At 49.2% G+C, this 17,010-nt stretch overlaps 2 protein-coding genes across 2 annotated transcripts in view; both read right to left on the bottom strand.

Annotated features, from left to right (window-relative positions):
- Positions 1-298: 298 nt before the first annotated feature.
- On the bottom strand, positions 299-5,216 carry PRNP (prion protein). The gene is made up of 2 exons (XM_027907756.1): positions 5,107-5,216; positions 299-2,224 (listed from the first exon to the last, which is right to left on the bottom strand). Exon 2 carries the CDS (start codon positions 2,213-2,215, stop codon positions 1,430-1,432), a length of 786 nt encoding a protein of 261 aa, XP_027763557.1. The 5' UTR covers positions 2,216-2,224; positions 5,107-5,216; the 3' UTR covers positions 299-1,429.
- A 9,480-nt stretch (positions 5,217-14,696) lies between these two features.
- The window catches only part of LOC114070394 (prominin-2-like), a gene marked incomplete at its 5' end in the record, with an annotated part of 7,562 nt that continues 5,248 nt past the window's right edge, over positions 14,697-17,010 (bottom strand). Inside the window, one exon of the mRNA XM_027907755.1 lies at positions 14,697-14,711. Coding sequence (XP_027763556.1) covers positions 14,697-14,711 — 15 coding nt within the window. The remainder of the gene's footprint in view (positions 14,712-17,010) is intronic.

Raw genomic sequence — 17,010 nt, forward strand, 5'->3', positions numbered from 1 at the left:
CTCTATTCCTGGAGATATAGATATATTTATAGATATATTTATATTTCTTCACTTAGCTTACACTGATGCAAATAAAAAAGAAAACAAACGAACAAACTGATTTAGGTGTCATTCAGTGCCTTGCAAAAAAAAACAAACAAAGAAAACAAAACAAAACAAAACACGAGATATGTTAAACAGGACTGGGCTGACCAAGTGTTGCAGACGCTGCGGGTCCCTCGCGACCCGGCTCATGAGGAGCGAGAATTCCACCTGCTGCTTCCACGTGTCACAGGAATGACTCAGGAGCGTGGTTTTCATGAAGCATCTCCCATCCCAGGCGTGTTTTTCCTGGTGCTGTAACTCTGTGATTCAGCTGATTTACGTCTCTCGCGAAGTGCTTGACCCGCCCCGAGCATCCTTTTTGGCTGCATTTTGACTTCCTCTAGGTCAAGGTGCTGGAGGATGAGAGTGAACTTGTTGCCTGTAGCATCCAAAATAGCTTCTCCTCGGGCTGTAATACAGCGTTTTGGGGGGGTATTTTGGGGCATTCAGCAGCATTTTTTGCCTTTGGTAGGCTGGGAAAGACCGACCAGCGCTTCAGCCTCATCGAGGGGGGAGGGGAATAAAATCTGACTTTGTTTTGGTGTGTTGCTGCAGGAGGGTTTTGCAGCATGCAGAGGAGTGGAGGGGCAAGTCCGTATATACATGGGGAAGGGTGGGATTTTTTAGGATTAAAGGGTTAAAATTGCAACCTGGCAGCTTGTTGCCTGGAAACCCCATGTCTGCCCCTACCCTGGGGGATAGAGGTGCTTGGGTGCCCCGGGGGAAAGGGGTGGCAGCGGGACTAAGGGGGTTAAATAAAACCCTGCTCGTTAGCAAAGGGCATTTTTGGAGATGCTCTTGCATTTTGGAGATGCCAAGGAGAGCTCCCCTCTGCCTGGTCCCTCTCGGGGTGGCCCCCGAGGAGGAGGAGGAGGTGGTGAAGGCCATGTTTTTTTTTGGGGTACATCCAGCTGTCCTGCCTCGCTGGGGACGCGTTTGGAGTGGAGAAGGAAACTTTCATCCAGTTGCCTGAACCAGAGACAACCCCAAGGAAGTGATAGGGGTAAACCCCAAGGAGCTGATAGGGGTAAACCCCAAGGAGGTGGTGGAGGGGAACCCCAAGGAAGTGATGGGGATAAACCCCAAGGAGGTGGTGGGGGTAAACCCCAAGGAACTGATGGAGGGGAACCCCAAGGAGCTGATGGAAGAGAACCCCAAGGAGCTGATGGAAGAGAACCCCAAGGAGCTGATGGAAGGGAACCCCAAGGAGGTGACGGGGAGCGCCGGCGCCCGCGCGCCCCAAGGGCTCTTCACCAACGACGACCGCAAGCAAGAACGGGGAGGTCGGGGGGGGTCCCCACGGGGACACGGGTGACACCTCAAAGCCGTGGGATCCCGGGCCCCCTCAGTGCATGGCGAAGAGGACGAGGAGCAGGAGGGCGGCGAGCGAGGCGTCGGCGAGGTGCAGCCGGATGCCGTTGGCCAGGCGGTACTCGCGGTACTGCTGGACGCACATCTCCCGGATCACCTTGGTCACCACCTTGTTCTCCAGCTCCACCTCCGTCTGGTTGACGGCCTGCCCGGCGTCCGAGGCGTTCTTCTTGGCGGCGGGGCCGATGCTGTGCTCGGTGACGGTGATGTTGAAGCAGTCGGCCACGAAGACGTCCTGCGGGACGTAGCCGTCGTACTGGCGGTAGTACACCTGGTTGGGGTAGCGCCCGGCGTTCTCGTTCCACCAGCGGTACTCGTCGGGGCTGTCGAAGCGGTAGTGCATCCCCGACATGGCCCTGCCCATGGCGTAGCCCCCCAGCCCCCCCACCACGGCGCCCGCCGCCGCCGCCCCCGCCACGTGCTTGAGGTTGGTCTTGGATTTGGGAGCTTTCCACGGCTTCTGGTTGTGGTAGGTGCCCCCGCTGGAGGGGTTGTAGCCCTGGCCCCAGCCCGGGTAGCCGGGGTTGTGGGGGTAGCCCGGGTTGTGTGGGTAGCCGGGGTTGTGGGGGTAGCCCGGGTTATGGGGGTAGCCCTGGTGTTGGGGGTAGCCGGGCTGGCGGGGGTAGCTGGGCTGGCGGTGGCTCCCCGTGCCCCACCCGCCCCCGCCGGGTTTGCCTTTGCCCTTCTTGGAGAAGGCGACGTCGGTGCAGATGCCGAGGAGCAGGACCACCAGGGAGCAGGTGAGCAGGAGCCTGGCCATGGCTGTGGGGCACAAGGACACGGGGATGGGGAGAGTCAGGGCAGGTAGGCAGAGACCCCCCCGGCTCAAGGCTCCCGCACTCACATACTGAATAAAACACATTTCACCCCCCTAAATCCACCTGCAGAACCAACAGCTTTGCACTGAAATGCATATTTATCTCCCCCCCTCAAAGTATTTATCCCCCCCCAAATATATATATATTTTATATATATATTTATTTTGTTATATATATATATATATATTCCCCCCCCCATGGGTTTCAGCAATTTTAAGCAGTGAAAGAAAAAGCTTTCGGGGAAAAAAAAAGAAAAAAAAAAGCCTCAATTAACTGGGAGGTAAAACCCCACTTATCAGACCTGCTCTGTCTAATTAGGTGGCATAAATGGGATTTCTGATGGGATTCCAGGATCAATGCAGTGCACGGATCCAGCCCAATCCCAAAGCTTTTGGGTTCTCAGTGCTGCCAGGAGGGCAACGCCCAGCTGGGCCCTGGAGGTTTTATATTCCCACGGAACAGAATCCAGCGTGTTTTGCCCAGATCCCTGTTAATGTGCAACAGACCTGAAGTGAAAACCAGCGTTTTTTGAGTTTAACGTGTTTGCAATTATCCCTTACTCAGCGTTTCCCGCTGGCATTCCAGGGACAGGCCAGGAATCTCCCACATCAGCTGGTGGGCTGGCAAGGCTGAAATCCCATTTAACGAGCTGTTTCTCTCCCTGTGTGTATAATCCAGCCCCTATAATACACACCAGGCCTGCAAATCCTTTGGAAAGACCTTAGGAAAGCACCTCCAGGATCCCCTTGGATGCCTCCCTGCAAAGCCAAGGGCACTGATTTGCTGCTCCTCTCGTGTTTGATTTGTCAGTGCACCACGGCAAAGGGTTTTTCCATCCTTCCTGAGCCCGAGCTATCCCCCAAAATCCCACGCCAGGAGGCTGGGGAGGGCGAGTGAAGCATTCTCAGTGTGGGTGGGCGTTTCACAGCGCCCTTGGATGTGCTTTCTTCCTCGTGTTACAGCAAGAAACAATTAAATGTAGGTCCTAAATGGATTTTTTTTTTTTGCAGCAACTAATGGGCCAATTTCCTTAAAATTCACCCCTTCCCCCAGGGATAACCCTAATGCAAGTAGGAAGTGATGGTCTCTCCTGAGATATCACCCTTAACAGCCAAAGACGCCAAACAACCCCCTGTTTAAACCACAGATTCTTCTGCTGCAACCTAGATACCGTTTTATGGGCCATAAAAAGCAAATTAATCTCTCCCCGGGTTCAGATAATGATGTTTTTCCCTCCACCCTCCATAAAATCTGGTCTTATGTCGAGAAACGCTTGAATTAAAGCCTTTAAGAGGTCTGTGTTTGGGTGGGAACGCCTGCAAAAGGCCTAAAGGAAAGAGCAGGGAGGATGCACGAGCCTGTCCCTGCTGATGGGGAGGAATTCCAGGCTTGGGCAGCCTGCTCATGGAAAAATCTGGGCTCAAACCACCCTCTTCGGAGCGGGTTTGCTGCCTCCTCACCCTCGGCACCCACCCGCTGGGGGCAGGGATGAGATCAGGGGGTTAAAAATAGCTGAGGAGACACGGCAGAAACAACAAAACCTGGGTGAAAATCTGGAAATGGGGGGGGGGGGGGGGGGGGGGAGGGGGATGGCAGCAAAATAGCAATTATTAATTTTTTTTTTTTTTCTGAGATATCACTCCCCTCGCTGAGTTCCAAAGGGGGGGAAAAAATATCAGCCCCTGGATGAAAACAGGTTACGGCAAAGCCCCGGAGGATGTTCCAGCCCAGCAGCTCTGACCTGCTCCTCTAATTGCCTTCGCAGAGCTGAGCTCTGATAAACAGGGCGAAGGCTCGTTAGCGTCGCGCTAATTAACGAGCTCCGAGCTTCGCCCCGATAAAACGGGTTCCCTGGCACAAACCCGGGGGTGATGGGGCATCAGGAGCCCCTTCCCCGGCCTCGGAGCCGGGAGATCCCTCTGCCTGGAAATAACATCCCTGCTGCGACCAGGATATCGATATTAAATTATGGCACCGAATGGCTTCGCAGGTATTTTGCCCCGGCTCTGTTTAACCTTCCTCCCCTCTCTGCGGATGTGGGAAAGGAGGAATTAATTCAGGTGGTTTGGAGCGGGGCGATTTCTCCATTTCTCTCCGTGCTGGAGAGGGAGAACGGGAGGAATTCTGCGCTCCTTCAGGGCACAGGGGGGAGTGGAAAATGGAGGCTGCGATCACGAGCAGCAATTACGTGCTCGGGGTTGGCAAGGAGGAAGTTTCGGGTTTAGAGGGGAAAACCAACACCCCGGTGCCAAAACAACTGTGGAAATAACCTTGGTAAGGTGCCCGCGGCGAGGGAGAGGGTGGGGGAAGGAGCAACGGGGGGAGGGGGGTGTGGAAGGTGGAGGTGGGAAGATGCTCGGGAATGGGGGGGCGTCCAGACCCTCCCGGCGATCCCGGCTGGTGGGGGATGGAAATTCCAGGCTGGGGGTTTTGGGAAAGGGGGGCTGCAAGCTGGCTGTTTGCTCTCTCAACATGTCACCTCTAGTTTTAGGAATCCTCCCCCCTCCCCTTTTTTTTTGTTTATTTTTTTTTTCTGTCAATCCCCCCAAATAACCAGGGGGAGCATCTGGGAGACGAGGGAAAGGACAAAAAACCCCTCCAAGGAAAAATTCCCCGCCGGCATCAGCGCCGAAGGAGCGCTGAGTAAACAAGCACCGGGCAAAGCCGAGCTCCGGCTTTTAAGGAGACGCTGGAAATGTCTATTTTTAGGCGGCGATGGCAGCGAAAGGAGGCAGCTCCCCATCCCCGCGATGCTGTTCGGCGTTCAAACCCCCCTCGCCCCTGGATTTATCCTTCCCCCCGGAACCCCCGCGCCCCTTTTTCCCCGGCACTCACCGGCTGGCAGCTCCTTCCCTGCTCGGCTCGAGGTGATTCAGCCCCGGCAGCTCCGGGGAGGAATAAATAGCGAGAGGGAGGAGCCGGCTCTGCGCAGCCCAGCCCTGCACAGCCTGGCCAGGATCCATCCCCTTCCTTCCCTAGGGAATACCGCGACCCCCCCCCCCCCTCCAAAAACCGGCCGTCACCCCCAACCCAGCCCTCCCGGAGGATGCGGGAATGCGGGAGCATCGCCGATGGGCACAAGGAGTGCCTGGCAAACCGCAGCTCTCCCGGAGAAATAGCGGGGATAGGGAAACCTTGGAAAACAGCGGGGCTTGAATGGTTTCATTGAAGGAACGCCAGGGTTTGGGGCTGGTTCGGAAATCTCGGAGTGCTGCGGCGTTTGGATTTTGTGCTGAGGAAGTATCGGGATGTGTGCCTGGGTTGGGAATCTTGGAAGGGTTTGTTGAATGGATAGCGATGGGATCAGCAGGGTTTGGGGCTGGTTTGGAAATCTTGGAATACTGCAGCGTTTGGATTTAACGCTTGAAGAAATATCAGGGTTCGGGGCTGGTCTGGAAACCTTGGAAAATCGCAGAACTTGGACGGTTTTATCGAAGAAATATAAGTGGAATCAGAAGGGTTTGGAAATCTTGGAATGTCGCAGCATTTGCCTTTTGTACCAAAGAAATATCAGGGTTTGAGGCTGATTTGAAAATCCTGGAAAACGACAGAGCTCGGATGGTTTATTGAAGAAATATTGAATGGAATGACAGGGTTGGGGGCTGATTTGGGAATCTTGGAAAATTGCAGCATTTGGATGGTTTATTGGAGAGTATCAATGGGGTCAGCAGGGTTTGGGGCTGGGTTGGAAATCTTGGGAAATCGCAGAGTTTGGGTTGTTTGTTGAAGAATATCAATGGGATGAGCAGGTCTGGGGCTGGTTTGGGAATCTCATGGTTTCCTTTCTCCGTGGAAAGGAAAGGAAAGGATGCTTTCAGCACTTACTGGCTGTAGCTCCAAGCCCATTATCCATCATCCTGTGAAACAGGGAGCTGTTCTGTGGATTGATGGAGCAGAAATAAAACAAGCTCAGACCTGTGGGAGAAAGGAGGAATCTGCCTCCAGAGTTTGTCTCATTCCAGAGGGGGAAAACTCACTCTTGCAGTCACAGTTTCTGTTGAGTTATCCTGATCTTTAATGGGAGGAAACACCACAGAGGGCGACTAAAAATTCCCTGGGATGCTCGTGGCAAAGTGGGGCTTTTTCATGGGGTAAGAATATGTGGTTGGAATACACAGGGACCTAAAGGCCAGGATGGGGAGTTTTCCCATCCTTTAGGATTAGGATGGGCTGTAATAAACAGTTGTGGGCCAGAGAAACCTGGGCTGGTTGTGTGGAGGTTGGGAGATGCAAATGAAGCTGGAAATTAATTGCACTGAGACTGATTTTTATCGAGCCTGGGCTGCTCCTGCGGGGATTCTGCCCCCTCTGCCCCCTCAGGTGGGACCTAACCTGCAGAGCTGCTCCAGCCCTGGAATCCCCACAATCAGAAGGATTTGGAGCTGCTGGAGAGAGTCCAGAGGAGGCCCCAGAGCTGCTCCCAGGGCTGGAGCCCCTCTGCTCTGGAGCCAGGCTGGGACAGCTGGGGGGGTCACCTGGAGAAGAGAAGGATCCAGGGAGAGCTGAGAGCCCCTTGCAGGGCCTAAAGGGGCTCCAGGAGAGCTGGAGAGGGACTGGGGACAAGGGATGGAGGGACAGGACACAGGGAATGGCTTCCCAGTGCCAGAGGGCAGGGAGAGAGGGGATATTGGGAAGGAACTGTTGGCTGTGAGGGTGTTGAGGGGCTGGGCTGGAATTCCAGAGAAGCTGTGGCTGCCCCTGGATCCCTGGAAGTGTCCAAGGCCAGGCTGGAAGGGGCTTGGAGCAATCTGGGATGGTGGAAGGTGTCCCTGCACATGGAATGGGCTGGGTTTTGAGGTCACTTCCAGCCCTAAACATTCCAGGATTTTATGTTTTTAACTCAGCCACTGATACAGCCAAAGCTCTCCTGAGGTTCTGCTGGGCCAGGAATGTCCATCCCCACCCCTGGACTTCAGAGCACATCTGACTGTAAAGGGAGTTTCACCCTGATGCTCCATTCCCTGGTTTATCCATCTGGCTGGATTATTTTAAAAAATTAAAGTGGTTTCTGTCTGGTAGGGAAAAGGGCTGTACTGGGAGCTTGGGCTGTGCTGGGAAGAACTGGATATTCATTTCTGGAGGAGAAAAATAAATAGCAGGGCAGGATCAAGGTGTGTGAGCCTGTCAAGGCCCTCTCCTGCAGGAGATATTTATTCCATGTGTCAGTGCACAGATGGCTCCTGATTCCCTGCTCCTGATTCCCTGCTTCCCTGGGTTATCCAAAATCCCAAGCCAGGAAGAGAGAGAAATACAGCACTGGGAACGAGATGTTTGGGATTAACCCATCCACAGCTTCTAAAAATCATGATTTTCCTGTACTAAAATATTTTGAAGGAAGTTTTGGTCTTGTTTGGTGAAATAAAGGAAGTCTGTTAAGATTCCAGCTGCAAAATGGAGCAGGAGCAGCCTGTGGATTATTAATGAATTTTTAATTTATCCTGGAAGTTATGGGGCTAAACCCACCCAGCCCAGTGTACCCAGGGCTTGTCTTTAATAGGGCCAAGTGGGTTTTTGGCCTCTCAGAAGGGTAAAATTTCTCTCAGCTTCAAGGCAGGAGCTGCATCGATCTGCACTGGAGGTTTGGCCCTTCTTCATCCCCAGGGGACAGTGGAAATAACACAACAGGCTCTGTGCCAGCTTAAAAATCATTAATGGGATGAGATTTTCTCGTAAGGGAGGGAAAATGCTGACTTGGGTTGAATGGTGAGCTGGGGAAGGGGGTGGGTTCGTCTCCTTCAATGCTCCTCATTGATTTTTTTTATGGTTTTTTATGGTTTTAATTCATGCAAAACACTTTTATTCACAGAACTCTGGGCTTACCTGGAGAAGCAGCTGCAACTTGGGGGAGTCTGTGAGGGATTTCCTGGGGTTTTGGGGTGATCTGGGAGGGGGTTGGAGGTGGGGATGGGGCCCCACAGCCTCAGCCCATCCCACTGTCCCTCCCTGGAGCCAGCAAAAAAAGCCTGAGCTCAAGCTCATCCCACCTCAAATCCCACTAAATTCATCCAGAAACATCCCTGAACCCTCCTAATGCAAAAATAATTGGGAATAAGGGCTGTGTTCGGGGGGTTAATGGAAGGTGTTTCGCAGAACTGGGTTTATTTTCTGACCTCACCATGGAACTGGCTCTTGGAAGGAAAACTCCTCGGGTTTTTCTGGGGATTCAGATTATATCTCTGCAATATTTGGCTCCTGCCTGGATGAGAGCAGAGGAAAGGCAATTTGGGGACTGAATGGGGTGATGGCAGCACTGGGGAAGGAAAGCAGTGGGGGCACTTCCTTCCCTGCCAGAAGGGAAGATGCCACTCAGGCTGTTACTCTCCCATCCCAGTGTCTAATTAAAACACTGATGTTTTATTAGGATATTTTGCGCTTTTTTTTTAATGTGGTTGCACACCAGGGGTGAAGCTATGCTGGGCCTTCAGCCCTGCAAGACCCCAGGAAGGAGAAAAGAGAGGAAAGAAATGTCATTTTCCCCTGATTTGTAATGAAAGAAGGTCTTTACCTGCCCCATTACTCTGGATTCAGCTGCAGGATTACACAGCTCATGGGTGGTGTTCCTCTCCTTTGCTCTTGACATCCTTAATTTTTCCTGTAAAAAATAATAAATAAAAAAAAAAAAAAAAAGGATTTCAAAAGGATAAAAAAGTGTTCAAGGCCAGGAGCAACCTGGCCTGGTGGAAGGTGTCCCTGCCCGTGGCAGGGGGTGGCACTGGGTGGGTTTTAAGGTCCTTTCTAACCTAAACCCTTCCAGGATTCCATGATGACATGAATTTTTAGCCTTTTCCATGGCTGAAATCAGGCCAGGAGTTAAAACTGGCAGGAGCAGGGGGTTGAATCCACACACACTTCCAGAATGTCATGGGTTACGTAACCTGTGATGGAAAGGAGGAGAAATCCCCGCAATTCCCTAAATCCCACAGGCACGTCAGGGCACGAGGAACGTGCCAGGGGGGAGGAACCAACAGAGGGGGGGGAAAAAAATTCCACCCAGCCAAACTTTCCACCCAGCACCTCCTGCTGCTTCCAGGATGGGGGTTTCCTCCTTGGCCAGAGGCTGCCAAGCCAAGGATTTCATGGAAAAAGGGAATCAGTGCGTGGCCTTGTCCCTTCCACGTGGATCTGCTTCCCTCAGCGCTGATGTCATTTTGGAACAGGATCCAGGGGCAGATGTGACTCACAGGCACCAGGAAGGACCCTGCCAGCATTTTCCTGCTCCAGGTTTTTGGGGGGAGAAAGCAGCAAATAAGGCAAAGCTTTTCCTTGTTGGGCTTCAGAGGCAAAGCCGGGTCCTCCAGGAAGCAGATGGGCCAAATTAATTTGTTATTAATTTCTCTTCCTCGGGATTGGCAAGTGGAATGTGAAATATTGGGGGCTGCAAATGCCCTCCTGCTCTTCACTGTTGGACGGTGTCTTGAAGAGGCTCTAAATGATCATCCGTGGGGTTGAAAATGATCATCCACGGGGTTAAAAATGATCATAAATGGGGCTGTAAAATGGTCATCCACAGGGTTAAAAATGTTCATGATAAGGGTAAAAATGTTCAATTAAAAATGTTCATCCATGGGGTTAAAAATGTTCATCTGTGGGGTTATAAATGTGCATCCACTGGGCTAAAAATGTTCATTCATTGGGTTAAAAATCTAGGGGGTTTAAAATGTTCATTATAGGGTTATAAATGTTCAGTTAAAAATGTTCATCCATGGGGTAAAAATTGTCCATCCATAGGGTTAAAAATGTTCATCCGTGGGGTTATAAATGTTCAGAAATAGGGTTTAAATCTTCATTCACAGGGTTAAAAGTGTTCATCCATGGGGTTACAAGTGTTTACCCATCAGGTTATAAATGTTCATCCTTGGGGTTAAAAGTACTAATCCCTGGGGTTGTAGATGCTCATCCAGAGGGGTTGTATGTGCTCATCCCTGGGGTTATAAATGTCTATCCGTGGGGTAATAAGTGTTTTTCCACCAGGTTATAAATGTCCATCCAGCTCTACAAGCTGATTAGGGGTGTAATGACTCTGCTCGTGTGCTCGTTGCTATTCCAGGCAGGGACAAGGAAAAGCTCCTTAGGGATGGGAGGGACCTTCCCCTGCCCTCCCTGACTCAGGGTGATGCCATCCCAGTGAGGCACCGAGGCTTGGGGAGGAGAACCTGCCTGGGATACAGCTCCCAAAAATGGGCCTTTGACCTCTCCCAGGCACGGGGACATCACCTGGGTGATAAGAGCTTTTATTAAAATGAAATGAAATTAAATGAAATTAAATGAAATCAAATTAAATTAAATTAAAAAATAAAATAAAATAAAATTTTAAAAACCCAAAATGTAATAAAAAGATAAAAAGAGAAAATAAAATGAATAAAAATACAATACATAAAATAAAGCAAAAATAGAAAATAAAAATATAAAATAAATAAATTAATGAAATAAAATAGCATTAAAAATTATAAAATAAATAAATAAAGAAATATTATAAAATAAATAAATAAATACCATAAAATAAATAAAATAAATAAGTGAGTGAAATTAAATAATATAGCATAAAATAGAAATATAAATTAAAATAAGTAAAATAAATATCCAAAAGAAATATCATAAAATGAAAATATAGAATAAAATAGATAAAATGTATAAAGAAAAATAAAAAATTATAAAATGAAATAAGATTAAATAAATAAATTAAATAAGATTAGATAAATAAAAATAACAAAATGCTTATCTGGAAATACTTTTTATTTAGGAATAAGAAGTGATAATAAAAGTGCTTTGAAGTGTAAAAAAAAAAACCAAAAAAAAAAACAACAAATCAAGCTTGTGTGTTCGAGCCTCCATCTGGATTGATCTGGGGGAGATGGGAGAGAAGTCATTCCAACTTGTTGAAGATATTTGGTATCTGCTCCAGTTTCCACCCAGCACTGGGTTTAAAAACAACCTTTCCCAGTGCCTTGGGAGCAGGACACGAACAATCCCCTGCTGTGTCCGGGGAAGGGCCGTGACCCTCCCCGGGAAGGGCTCGCTCTGTCCTTTGTGTCAATCAATGAACCTCCTGTTCCTCCCTCGGGGCCGCCTTCGGGCTCCTGGAAAACGCGATGTTCCTCCCTGGGACATCCTCCAGGGACAAACTCCTTCCCAGCGGGGCCTTCCTCCCCCTCCAGCTTGGGAACCCCCGAACATCCATCCCTCTGCTTTCCTTCCCTCGGAGCAGGGTGTGCAAGCCCTGACCCTCCGGGAGGTTTCCCTCTCCTCTCTCCCCTCCTTCCCTCCCGGTTATTTTTACCCCGCTCGGGGCTCGGAGCCACCCGGGGGGGGTGACACGAGGCGGGCGGGCTGAGGTCACCTCCTCCAAAATAACCCCCGGGCACGGCCGGGGTTTGGGAGAACTCGCTGCCAGCTCCGCGGCTTTTGCCATCAGTCACCCCTGTGAGCTCAGATCCCGCTCCGGGAAATCGCCCCTGTCCCGGAATCCCCCGGCCCTGATTGCCAAGAGCTCGTGGGAAAATTCGGGCTGGCCTTGTTGAAATGCGTTCCCAAGAACGAGCAGCTTTGTGGAGGAGGGATGGATGCAGGGATAACGTCCCTGGGCTCCCTGCGCGTTCCTGCCTGTGCTGAGTTGCGAAACGAGCAGGAAAAAATCGGTTTTCCCCGTGGGAAAAGGGGCTGTGGGTGAGCTGGAGAAAGCTGAACCCCAGAAAATGCAGGTAATTGCTTGATTTTTATTTAAAAAAAGCCCACTAAATCAAGTAATAGACCGAATCAAGGACAAGTTTGGAGATGGAGAAATATTTTTTTTAAATATAATTTTTAAAAAATTTATTTCTAAAATATATTTTTAAATACATATTTTCCAAATATTTATTGTTAATTTTTAAAAAGTATTTTAATGTTATTTTTAAATTTTTATTTTATTTTTATTTTTATTCAATGTTAATTTTTAATTTTTATTTAATTTTAAATTTTATTTTTATTTTAATTTTCCATTTTGTTTTATTTTATTGAATTTTAATTTAAAATTTATGTTTGCATTTTTTAAAAAAATTAAAATATTTTTTAAATTATGGTTTTCTCTTATGTACCTAATTTTGGCCCAGGCTTTTGCCTCGTTCATTCACCTGAGAAGAAAACAATCTTTTACCTCCCCTGACCTGGTTTCTCACTCACATGCTTGGTGAGGATGAGATGATTAAACCCAACTGGCTCACCAAACAGTCGTGTAAATCCTCTTAGCTGAGCTGGGGGTGATGTTTCCACTCAGATTTCCCCCTCTCCCTCCATGGAAAGTGTTCCCAGGGCTGGGGCCTTGTGGGGTTTCATCCCCTGTTGCTCTGGGTGTAAATGAGAACAAGCAAAGACAAACTGGGGGTGGGAAATGCGTGCTGAGGGAAATCAGGTCAGATCTTTAGGATGAAATCCTAAATCCAAAATGAAATCCCATGGGATGTGTCGCCTCCCATCCCTTTTGGAGCATCCTCCAGCTGGGATGTTGCCCCAGGATGACACAGGACTTTGTCCAAAGCTTTCCTTTCCCCTAAAGCCACGATTTCAAGGCTTGTGGTTTGTAAATGTAACCACAGGGACCTTTATACACCGAATATTCCACCATTATATGTCAAATCCGCTCCTCCTCAGGCCCTTTTTTTCTTGGAAAAGCTTTGCCATCAGCAGGGTGGGAGCAGGAACAAGCCAACAGGAATTGTCTGGCAGCAGGAAAAGCCCAGGGAGGGGACTGGGCTGCTCTGGAGATGCTCAAGATGCTCCCGTGGAGTTGTCATGGGCACGATGCTCATCTCCATGGATACCTGGGAATGTGAGGGATGTGGGAACGGGGCTGGGAGCTGAAAGGCTGCACGTTCCCTCTCAGCTGGTGTAAATAAGTAATGCCTGGAGCCATCCAAGGGGTTTGTTTCCAGGGTTAACAGCTGGGTTATTGTTTATGAAAAACCGAGATTTGCAGCGACTCCCCCGAGGGGTTTCCACGGTGGATTCCCTGGGGATCCAAGCATGATGCACTCAGAGGAGGCTCAGGGGGTTTTACTCAACCCTCAGCCAACGTGACTGAAAATCCCAGATAATATTCCTGCTTCTGAGCCAAGATTATGTGCCGGGAATGGCTCCCTGAGAAACAAAGCCGTGTGCAGATAAGGAAGTTGAGTTTTGACAGGGGTGTGGACAAGGAAACATTTTGAAATGAGGGGGTTTTTGGTTATTTTCCTCCCCTAGTTAACAGTATTTTGGATAAAACCAAAGATTGTGCACAGCAGGACCATCCAGTTAATGCGGTCTGGATGAGTGGAGAGACGTCAGAGCCAACAATTCTCCTGAAGGAATTTCTCCCTAATTTTATCTCTAACTTTAGCAAGGCAGCTCTCAGGCTGCATGGAGAACACCAGGATAACAGAATCCATGCAGAGGCTGGAATTCCAAGGGAAGGAAGCCACAGGCTTTTCAGAGCCTTGGGATTGCCGTGATCCCCGTGCCCTCAAAAGGAAAAATCCAGGGATATCAAGCACAGGGCGCAAAGCATTTTATCTGCTGATGCTTCAGGAGGATGGAGAATGGTTTTAGATGATGAAAATAAACCTTGCTGTGAGCCTGGTGGGAGGAGCACCAGAGGGCAAAGCCCAGCTTGGGAAATGTTTTACTCCACGATGGGCAAAGGGAATTTTTTTCTCACCCTACAATTATCCCCAAAGCTGCTTCTGAACTGAAGGAGACAGAAGGAAAAGTGCCCTTTCCCAGTAGCTCTGGAGACCTTGGCTTGGTCTTTCAGAGCCTTTCTCAAGCCCAGAGAGACCCTGGGGACAAAATCATGATCAGAGGGCAAAAAAGGGAGGAGATTGGGTTTGCATTTACGGCAGAGGATCAGGGCTGGCTGTTTATCCTGAGCTCACTCTGGGTTCGTTTCACCCTGGAAGCAAATCCCCATCCAGAGCCATTAAACAGCAAACAACAACCAGAACTGATAAAACAACACAGTTTATTGTTCCCAAAACCGCATTCTGGCCTGAAAAATCTGTGCCATCCAAAATATCCTCACGGCGTCGAAATTCCAAGGAGTTTTTCCACGTTACAAATAAAGGAAACCGGAGCAAAACCTCTGGGGCTTGGGTTCTCACAAAGCTGAGCTTGTTTGGGAGTTTGGGTTAGGGAGTCAGTAGGTAATTCATGGCTCAAAAAAAAAAAAAAAAAAGGGATTTTGGTAGAATTACATAACTCCTCAGCTGAGATTAAAGGAAATTTTAAGCTGAGAATTGGGATCTTATTCCTCCCTCGGTAATTGCTGGAGCTCTGCTGCACCAACAGCTTGAAAATGAACATTTTGGGGATGGGAATGAAATTCTGAACAACTCTCTCCATGGCAGCTGGTTTGTATCTAAGCTTCCTGAGCTGTTTTTAGGGGATGATGAGAAGGGCAGATGGGAGAGGTCATGGATCCTTTTTCTGGAGGGAAAAAGGGATGTTGGTGTCCATTGAGAAACGGGGAGAAAAGAAGGGAAACCAAATAACAATGGTAAAATTGGATACTATTGTCATTGCAGGAATAGGCTGATTCTGGCAAAATTGGCTGCACCTTTCCTGCATTTCTCCTCAGTTCCGGGAATAGAGGAGAACAATTTGGATCCTGAAATAGATGTGGGGGGTGGAAACACACCTGGGGTGAGCAGAGATCCCACCCCAGGCAGAGCTGCTGCCTCCAACCTCTGAATTATTGATTGGCATCTATTAATTATAGACTCTTCTGGGGTCAGTGAGTGCAGCACGAGGAAGGTGAGGTGTCCCAGGGGTTGAATTCCAAGGGGATGATTTGAGAAGGGAAGTGGTTTAATCAGCACCAGTTTGGTTCAGTCTTTGGTAGTCGCACAATACAGATCCAGACAAACTGAGATAGGAAAAAAAAAAACACCTCTGACAGAGGAGGCACTCACTTTTCATTTAAAAAAAAACTTCTAGGAGCTGGAAATTAGATGATTTCAGTCTTTAATTTACCCATACAAGTAATCAAGCAGAGGGAAGGTGCCTGTGTGGGGTGGGAGTGGAGGTTAATCATAAATCATGGCCTGGCTTTGGGTGGGGAATTATTATCCAGCTTGTTCTCACTTTCTTTTTTCTCCCAAAACCAAAGTGCCCTCCATTTTCTGGATTATTCCTTGGTGATTTACCATTAACTCGAAGTTCTTCCCACTTTTAATCCACCTACCTCCCAGGGAGGGAGCAGAGAGAATGCAGTGGTGACCATACACATAATATACATCTATTTGGGGTGAATTTCTCTGTCATTCATTATTTATCTGTTATTTATTGTGACCCACCTACGAGAAATGATTTTAGGAAGACGAACCAGCTGAATTCACTTTGTTTGTTGGCCTTAATGACCTCAAAGTTCTCTCCCTACCTAAACAACTCTGTGATTCTGTGTGTTTTTTAATCAGTGGATGAACTAAATAAATTTTGTTGCTTTTATGTTACTTAACATTTAAAGCAGATAATCCCTGTGCTCTCCTGCACCACAAAGTGGGTATTATTGCATTTAAAACGTAGCACTGCCGTGGAGAGGGGCTTATAGAAACGAGGCAGACCTTTCCTTTTTAATTATCTCAGCATCTCGTGACTCTAAGCCTTCAAAGCACATCCAGCTGGGAGCAGGAAGGTCGGGAATGTATTTCCTGGTTGAATCCCAGGTAGAAATGTCACTTTTCCCCACCACCAATCCTCCTCTTGCCACAAAATACTCCGTTTGAAAGCTGATTTTTTCACTCAGATGTTTTCCAGATGGGCCGAGGGCATCCCTGGAGAGGGGGGGGTCCTGCAGAAATCATCTTTCGGGCTTCAATTCCCTGAATCCCTCTGGAAAAAGCCTCTCCAATACCGACCTCTGCAGGCCAGGAACTGCCTAAAGCCGGCCGGCCCTGGGCAATAATAACCTAAATAATACATAAACCAGGTGTTTTCCCTGGTTGTGGGTAGGAAGAGCCTTTTAATAATGCATAAAAATGGGGCAATTCTCTCTTGGTTGGCAAACAGAGACTATTTCGGGGAGGGAGATCCCGGGAAATCCTCGTTAGGTGGATCTGCGAACTCCTGAGTGGATTTTGTAAATGATTCGCTGGTTGGACAAAGCGGTTTGAAACGAGGGGAATGAAGGATACGAATGAAAAGCGGGAATTTCATGCCATAAAGGCATAAACTGGGAGGCCAAGCCCTGCCTGGGCTTCTCTGGGAGCAGGGAAAGAGCCCCCTGACCACGGCAAGGGGATGGAACGATGGATCTTTAATGTCCCTTCCAACCCAAACCATTCCACGATGGAAAACACAGCAACCCCCCCCTTCACCTGCAGTGTTACTCCTAAGCCCCCAGCTCTAATTAAGCTCTAATTAACAGCATCCTGAGGGTAGGAGGGAGTTTTATGCAATGGGTTTTGGGGGGATGGAGTTGGGGGTCCCACGGGCCACTACTGGGGGCTTGACCCTCTTTGGCCATGGCCTCCCCTCAGCCCAGGAGTCCCCTTGTCCTCAAAACCCCTTAGCCATGGGCTCCCCTTCAGTCCCAGAGCCCCCTCAGGCCCAGAGTCCCCCCCTCAGCCCCTGAGCCCCTTCAACCCCAGAGCCCCCTCGGCCCTGGAACCCCCTCAGCGACAATCCCAGACCCAGAGCCCCCCCAGCCATGGCCTCCCCTCAGCCCTGGAGACCCCTCAGCCCCCTGAGCCCCCTCAGCCATGGCCTCCCCTCATCCCCAGAGCCC

The sequence above is a fragment of the Empidonax traillii genome, unplaced genomic scaffold (assembly GCF_003031625.1).
Source record: "Empidonax traillii isolate 1590-97213 ecotype Southwest subspecies unplaced genomic scaffold, ASM303162v1 scaffold1538:size123251, whole genome shotgun sequence".
NCBI lineage: Eukaryota > Metazoa > Chordata > Aves > Passeriformes > Tyrannidae > Empidonax > Empidonax traillii.

Bases quoted from the DNA above. Each gene is read 5' to 3' on its own strand.
- PRNP (XM_027907756.1), bottom strand. From the start codon at position 2,215: ATGGCCAGGCTCCTGCTCACCTGCTCCCTGGTGGTCCTGCTCCTCGGC.